The 8665-nt window shown below is 40.5% G+C and overlaps 1 protein-coding gene across 1 annotated transcript; it reads right to left on the reverse strand.

Annotated features, from left to right (window-relative positions):
* Positions 1 to 1408: 1408 nt before the first annotated feature.
* Positions 1409 to 7081, reverse strand: LOC144366537 (uncharacterized). The gene is made up of 2 exons (XM_078020771.1): positions 6720 to 7081; positions 1409 to 3383 (listed from the first exon to the last, which is right to left on the reverse strand). Exon 2 carries the CDS (start codon positions 2483 to 2485, stop codon positions 1673 to 1675), a length of 813 nt encoding a protein of 270 aa, XP_077876897.1. The 5' UTR covers positions 2486 to 3383; positions 6720 to 7081; the 3' UTR covers positions 1409 to 1672.
* Between the last annotated feature and the right edge of the window lie 1584 nt (positions 7082 to 8665).

Here is an 8665-nt window from a genome sequence, read left to right on the forward strand (position 1 = left end):
GAAATTAAACCAGAGAACCTGCACCTAATAGAAAAAAAAGCAGGCCCTAATCTTCATCATGTGGAATTAGGCCCCACCTTTCTTAATAAAACTCCTGTAGCACAAAAATTAAAACTGAGAATCAATAAATGAGATGGATTCAAACTAAAAAGTTTCTTCTCAGCAAAGGAAACAATCTGTGAGGTTAATAGAGAGCCTACATCTAGGGAGCAAATCTTTATCCCTCACACACCAGATAGAGAACTAATCTCTACGGTATATAAAGAACTCAAGAAGCTAAGCACCAAAAAAACAAATAACCCAATCTATAAATGGGCCAAGGAACTGAACAGACACTTCTCAGAAGAGAATATAAAACCAATCAATAAATATATGAAAAAATATTCATCATCTCTAGCAATTAGAGAAAGTCAAATCAAAACTACTCTAAAATTTCATCTCACTCCAGTTAGAATGGCAGCTATTATGAAGACAAACAACAATAAGAGTTGACAAGGATGTGGGAAAAAGGTACACTCATACATTGCTGATGGGACTGCAAATTGGTGCAGCCAATATGAAAAGCTATATGGAGATTTTTTTGAAAACTAGAAATAGAATCACCATTTGACCTAGCTATCCCTCTTTTTGGCCTATACTCAAAGGACTTAAAAGCAGCATATTACAGGGACATCAATGTTTATAGCAGCACAATTCACAGTAGGTAAACTGTGAACCAACCTAGATGCCCTGTAGTAGATGAATGGATAAAAAAATGTGGCATATTTACTCAATGGAATATTACTCAACAATAAAAGAGAATAAAATCATGGCATTTGCAGGTAAATGGATGGAGTTGTAGAAGATAATGCTATATGAATTTAGTCAATCCCCTCCCCAAAATGTGAAGTGTTTTCTCTGATATAAGAAGGCTGATTCATAGTGGGTAGAGAGCGGGAGCATGGGAGAATTCTAGATAGAGCAGAAGAGTGAGAGGGGTAGGGAGGGGGAGCATGGGCGAATTCTAGATAGAACAGAAGAGTGGAAGGGGTAGAGAGGGGGCCTGGGGTTAGCAAGGATGGTAAAATGTAAGTTCATCATTATCCAAAGTACATGTATGAAGACACAAATTGGTGTGAAACATACTTTATATACACCCAGCGATATGAAAAATTGTGCTGTATATGTGTATAAGTATGTAATGCATTCCACTGTCATTTATTTTTTAAAAATTAATTAAAAATTAAAAAAAAATAAAAAGATATTCTGAGACACCTCATTTACATAATTTTAAATAAACCATGTTGTTAAAACAGTTCTATTTCCTTAGTTGCTTGTCGCGACCCCTCACCAGCAAGGGAAACACGACACAGGATTCTTCTTTCAGCAGTTTACTCAAGACCTTTGAATCATGATGAGAAAACAGGAACAAGAGAGCGAGCGGTTGGTCTGCCCTAGCTTAAGTACCCAACCCCGCCAATGAACCAGCACCACGTGGAAAAGTCTAATAGGTACAGCGCAGCGGAAGCAGGCCAGAGCCCAGCCCCACAGCCTTACAAGGAGTTGTTTACTTTTAACAACTCTAACCGCTAACGAAGCGGAAGCAGAGACCAGTGCCATATTCAGGGTGCAGTCGCTGGCTCCCAACAGTTCCCCCTTTTTGTTTTACAAGCAACAGGTAAAAGTAGAGGTCCTATCTCCATTGTGCAAAAGTGGCCATAAATAATGGCACACTCCTGAGGGGCGCCTCCCCAGGCGAGTCAGCATTCCGACTGATGCCTTTTTCATGGAGGTGGGGCGTTGACATCAAACCCACATGCAATAGGACATGCTTTTCTTGGGACTCAAACCTAGAGCTCCCAAGTGCAGTGCCTTGCCTCGCACCCTGTGCTGTGTCGATCACTTGAGCATGGTGAGCCATGCTTGAGGGGACTGTCCTGCCTCTAAAGTGGCAAAGGCTTGTACAAGCATAAGATTCTGCACCCGCTGCCGCTTGCGCATACGAACCAGACACCACAGGCACAATCCAATGGCAAGTACTAGGACCACAGCCAGTGCACGCATGCCTGCCCATTAACACTTGATTCAAAATGTCCACTTGGTCTTGTAGTAGATCTACCCGCTGGTTGAGAAGCACAATGCCACGATGTAAATGTTGATTCATCATAGTCTGAGTCTCCATGGCTGTTGCAGCAGTATCCGCAAGCTTGTTCACAGCATCAGCAGTAAGCACAGCAGTGGCGAGAGCCGCGGTGGCAGTGGCCGCCGCAACAGCAGAAGCTGCAACGGCTGCCACAATGGCTGCAGTTATATCAAGGTCTCTTTTGTTTCTTTGCAATAATACAGGCAAATTATCATCATCAATAGACACAGGTAAAGGCAAGTAGGAGGGCACACGTACCACCACAACAGAGTCCTCCAAAGAGGCATTCCAGCATTGTACAAGTCTACACATCTGGTTAGAACAATTGAGTAAAGGAGATGAATAATTGAACATCAATAACATGAATGGGGGTCATACACACAAAGGTGTTGGTGCAAACCTAAATAGGTCACTGCAATTGACTTTCACTTGCTCTTCGAAACTGCCAACAGAAGTATTGTAAGTGTAGTTACATTTTTGAACACTACCTCCATCAATAAATCCGAGGGCATTAAGTTGTGAGCAGACGCTCAAATGAGTGCATAATACCCAGGAGTCAAAAGGATTCGAGAAAGCAGCTTGAGTAGGATTGTTATAAGTGAAATTGAACCCTAGAAAAGTAGCATTCTTGTAGGTGGTTGTTAAAGAAAAGGTAAAGGTTTTGTTAGAATTAATAAACTAAGGGGTAAATGAGCCCTGACATCCAGTCCAAGCTGGTGAACTAGTTTTTATGGCTTTACAACGGGGCAACAATGTCGGTTGTTGAGGAATAGAAGTATTGGCTCTCAATACCTTAGCAGGAAAAACGCCATTGATTACAGTAGCATTACCATTTGAGCCCCGAGAACCATCACTATCAAACCAGCCCAAAGATTGATTGGTTAACATAATACAAGGTATGGAATCAGAGTAATTAACATGTACAGAGAAACACAATGTGTCAAATAATGAAACAGTAGAAAAGTTATCAATAGCTGCTACAGTATCCATAGACAAGGTCGGTCAATCCATGGTGGCAGAGCCATTAGTAGTGAAGAAAAATGGAAGTACACCAGCCTGAGAAGTAACAGGCAATGGATATGGCCACGTCTTTACCACCGCCCAGAGGAGTCGTTCTGCAGTCCAGACGACTTCATGTCCGATCACCATCAGGAGAAGCATCAAGCACCTCATCTTGTTCATCTTCATTCTTCCTTCCTGACGGAGCTTGAGGAACTTTCCGCACGAGGCGCTCTGGCACCCACAACGGTTCCGTTCGGTCCTGTGGGAAAACACAGACAGAACCTCGTGCCCATGCCAGCATGGGATCAGGCCCATACCATTGTCCAGAAAGTACATTTTTCCACTTAACATGCCCAAAGTTCGGGGCAGAGGGCGAACAGTGCCTAGTCGCAGCAGAGCGCCCTTGGATGTCCAGATTCAAAAAATTAATAGTGAATAGAGCCAGGGAGAGGCGCTGTTTCGGGGTGTGGCCTAAGCCAATTCCCCCTTTTTGTTTTATTAACATCTCTTTTAGAGTCTTATGAGCGCGCTCTATAATACCCTGACCTTGTGGATTGTAGGGTAAACCATGGACAAGCTGGATACTCATCTGGTTGCAAAAGGAAGAAAATTGTCGTACAGTATACGCTGGACCATTGTCCGTCTTAATGGTCTGTGGTAATCCCCAGGCTGCCCAGGCTTCCAAGCAATGCGTGATAACATTTCCAGCCTTTTCACCAGACAAAGCAGAAGCATAGATAATGCCAGAACAAGTATCTACAGACACATGGACATATTTAAGTTTGCCAAAGTCGGGAACATGAGTGACATCCATTTGCCATATAGTTAAAGGCCGCAAACCACGAGGATTTACACCCACAGAAGAGGGATGATGTAAAATGATACAATTAGGACAATCTAATACAATCTGCTGAGCATCAGCATGGGAGATAGTAAAGCGCTTCTGAAGTGCTCGTGCATTAATATAAAATTTACTATGAAAGTTTCTAGCTTGATCTAAGGAGGAAACAGGGAACATCCAAGAAGGACGAGTAGCAAGATCAGCTTGGGCATTGCCAGCAGAAGGAGCACCCGGTAAACCTGTGTGGGCTCGAATATGCAAGGGGTAAAAACAGGCGGAACGATTCCAAATCAATGTTTGAAGATGGAGAAAAAGGGAAGACATTACTCCTGATGTGTGTATGGGACCCACTACTTCCAACACCTTTAAAGCTTGAACTTCATAAATAGAATCTGAGATTAAATTAAAAGGAAATGGACATTGTTCAAATACTTTTATGACAATTTGCAGCTCCACCCATTGTGGATTACCAGGAGCAAACTGATGTTGGATAGGAGGTTGATCATTTACCACATAGGCTCCAATACCAGTTTTAGATCCATCTGTAAAGATATTTGCAGCTCCTGGGATAGGCGTAGAAGAAGTGATTTTAGGGAAAATGATAGGATGTTCCTTAACAAATGTAATAAGAGGATGTAAAGGATAGTAATTATCTATCTCTCCTGGAAAAGAGCATCGTAATATAGCCCAATTATCCAGGTTAGCACACAAAACTTGAATTTGTTGACACGTATAAGGGACAATCACAGACATTAGAGGAAAACCAAAAAATTGTATACTTTGTTGTATCCCTAACATAGCTAAAGAAGCAACTGCATCAGGATAATACTCAAGGGATTTTCCAGGGGATATACGTGGATGTATCCACAACAAAGGACCATCTTGCCACAAAACTCCAGTAGGTTGCCGTACAGTGGCGAGCACACATAATTGAAGAGACTTATCCTCTTGAAGCCTGCAAAGGCTAGCATGTTGTATAGCCTCTTCCACTTTAAGCAACGCTGACCTGGCTTCCTCAGTAAGATGTTGAGGGGAAGTAAGATCTGAATCACCTTTAAGAATTTCATACAAGGGTTTTAATTCAACATTGGGAATATGCAAGTAGCCCCTAATCCAATTTATGTCACCCAATAATTTTTGAAAATCATTTAATGTATGTAAATTATCAGTCCTAAGAGTTACCTTTTGGGGTGTAATAGTTTCACAAGAGATACTAGCACCAAGATAATCAATAGAGTCTCCTGTCTGTACTTTATCAGGTGAAATAAGCAAGCCCTTTGATTATAGTAAATGTACTAAATCAGTGTAAACTGCCTCCAACATAGGGAGTAACAGCTGCCTTACATTCTTTAGTACATTGCTCAAAAACAAGTTGCTTAATCAAAGGCATGGCTCTAACAGGATCACCAAAGATTTTTCCCGCAGCATCCACCATCCTAGCAACAAAGTCTGAGAAAGGTTCTGTAGGGCCCTGTATAATTTTAGTCAGATTGCCAGACACTTTTCCTCTATTTGGGAGTGACTTCCATGCACGGATACAAATGTTATTAATCTGTTCATATACTTCAGGAGGATATCCCGTCTGTTGATTGGCAAACCTGCCCTGCCCCAAAAGCATATCTTTATCCCAGGCGGGGCGTCCCGCCACATGATTTTGGGCAGCCTGCTCTACTGTGCCCTCTAGCATAAATGCTCTCCAGTCCAAATATTTGCCTGGGGAAACACAAGCGTGCATCAGACTAGCCCAATCTGAGGGGGTCATGCAAAATCTGGTAAGCCCCTCTACCTGAGTAAGAGTGAAGGCAGCATCTACACCATAAGTGTGAACAGATTCTGCCAAAGTTTTAATTATTTTAAAATCTAAAGGCTCATGGTATCTTCCCCTATTAGCGTCCTGAAAAACCGGGTACGCTAGTCCCATGTCTGCATTAACTGTTCTCCAAACTTGTGTATGAAAAGTTCTCCCGGAGCTTTGGACTCCCCTCACATATGGAGGCGGTGCAACAGGCACTGCATCTTCTTCTAAATTCTCAACCTCCTCCTCAGAATTAGATTTATCAAAATTAGATTTATCCCTCTTCTCACGGGCTTTCATGCTTTGTGTCTCCCTTTTTTTCCTTTTCATTTTTATCTTACGTAGTTGCTGTAACAATATATCAAGGTCCTCAGAACTCTCCGAGCCACTTGTGTCCTCGGGTGTTTTTAGTTCGGTCAAGTCTGGATAGAGCCTTTTCCTATTTTTATTTTCAGGCTCTTTTGCCTTTTCACTACTCTTACTCTTAATACTCTCTGCCACTTCGCTATGTGACCCCTCAGATTTTTCCTCATGTAGTTGTTCAAGAAAGGCCTGACCCTCACCCACAGCTTCCTGGCATTTACCGTCTGCTATACATTCTCTAACCAATTTCCAAAGTGGTATAACGCCACCCTCTAAAGTACCTTGCTCATTAGTGAAATCCAGATCTCTCCCTAATTTGTCCCAGCTGGGAATCGTAAGACTCCCTGAAAAAGCAAACCAAGGAGCCGCTATATCAGCTTCTCTTAAAAACATCTGCAAAGTACTCTGCTCCACCTTAAGTCCTTTTGAACATAGCAGCCCATCCAGGGCCAACAAAATTGGGCTTGAAGAGGTAACACCCATAATATTTTCAAAGCTATAAAGAAAGTGAAAGTACAAAAGCCCCGCTCTCTCTTTATCTACAGAGGAGCGTCCCGCTATTTACTTGCGGATTCCCACTTTACCTGGGAACTTACCGGTGCACCACCCTGACTGCTGAAAGTTCTGGATCCTGGGTTCGAGGAATATTCTTCCCCGTTCTGGCCACCAACTGTCGCGACCCCTCGCCGGCAAGGGAAACATGACACAGGATTCTTCTTTCAGCAGTTTACTCAGGACCTTCGAATCATGATGAGAAAACAGGAACAAGAGAGCGAGCGGTTGGTCTGCCCTAGCTTAAGTACCCAGCCCCGCCAATGAACCAACACCACGTGGAAAAGTCTAATAGGTACAGTGCAGCGGAAGCAGGCCAGAGCCCAGCCCCACAGCCTTACAAGGAGTTGTTTACTTTTAACAACTCTAACCGCTAACGAAGCGGAAGCAGAGACCAGCGCCATATTCAGGGTGCGGTCGCTGGCTCCCAACAGTTGCTATTATGCAAGCATAGGAAAAAATATAGTTTATATAACATTGAGTACTATTTGAAATTTCTGGCTTGCACCAGGAGTCTGAGATGCATCTCCAATGGAAAATGTGAGACTATCATATATGAATGAATTTAGAATGTATCTCTAGCAAAGGATTTTTATTTGTGTTTTATGCCCATAAAGCTAATGGATTCATTTACTTTCTCTCCACAGTTTCTCAAGAGCACGTTATGTTGTTTGTGACCAAAATTACCCCAAGTGGAATAGGGACCATGAGAAAGTGTTTCTCATCTTAGTGAAAGTGTCTTTAATCAAATATTGTTTAAGCCAGAAACCTTACAATGTTGATGGCAGTCTACTTTCAATCTGCTTAGTAAGTGTTTACTAAACATTTCTCAAATAAATCAACTTTTATTTAGGGCACAAATAAACTAGTCCAAAGTTTCAACAAAGCAAAATGTCTAATATTAATGCTAATAATATCCCAATTATTTTTTTCCATATCTTTATCTGTTTTATCCAATATGATCACTATAGTTATGCAACATACCTCATATAAGAAATGCAAATCTGAGCTCTGAATTTATTCTTTTAATTTTCAAGTCTTTCTCATTATCTGTATTAAGAATCAAACCTTAATATGGCTTTAAAACTCTGTATCATTTGTCCAATTTTGGTTTATTTTCCATTTTCTATTTTTTTTTTTTTTTGGACACTGAACCTCTTAGAAATTTCTCAAAATTGTTCTAGCCAGCAGTACCAGAAGTTCTTGCAAAACTTCTGTATACTTTCTTGGAAAACTATATATTTTGCTTCATTCTTATAGTTAATTACCACTTGGTCTTCAGTTAATAGCTTCAGGGTGCTTCTTCAAAATACCTTCATTAAGCCTAGCACTAAAGGAGAAGGTCTTATAACATGGCCACATAGTTTCCTGTGCTTTCCTTTTATATCATTTGCTAACATTTACAATTTACAACTTGGCAATATTTAATTGCCATCTGATTACTACAAGTGTCTCTAAGTTTCATATGGCCTAGATTCTTATCTGTTATTTTCCAAAATTAAATTCTTGACACCAATTAATTATCTGGATATCAACAAATTCATGTTTTTTGATAAACACTATGCTTGGAAAAAAATTTAAACTCCTATGGGTTTGGTTCTTGTTCACAACTACCTACAAAATTATGGCACTTGTTCTAAAATTGGGTTTGTGAACTCCAAAATAACCTACAGAATGATCATTATTAGATTGCTCATTGGTATTATACCAGGTCTGAATACAATCAAATGATTTTCTTTTCTCTCACATCACCTCTTCTAAACCCACTGCTTATCTCATATATATATATATTTTATATATATATATATATATATATATATATATATATATATATAATAGATAGATAGATATAGATATAGATACACACACACATATATAGGACCTCTGGGTACCTGTAAAAAGTTATTATTTGACATATGATTTATTCCTTTATCTAACTTTCAACATGGAAATTTTATATATTTTGTAAAAATATCTTACATAAGTGAAA

This window comes from Ictidomys tridecemlineatus, chromosome 9, assembly GCF_052094955.1.
Source record: "Ictidomys tridecemlineatus isolate mIctTri1 chromosome 9, mIctTri1.hap1, whole genome shotgun sequence".
NCBI lineage: Eukaryota > Metazoa > Chordata > Mammalia > Rodentia > Sciuridae > Ictidomys > Ictidomys tridecemlineatus.

Coding starts and splice junctions, on each gene's coding strand:
- LOC144366537 (XM_078020771.1), bottom strand. CDS start 2,485: ATGTTATTGATGTTCAATTATTCATCTCCTTTACTCAATTGTTCTAAC.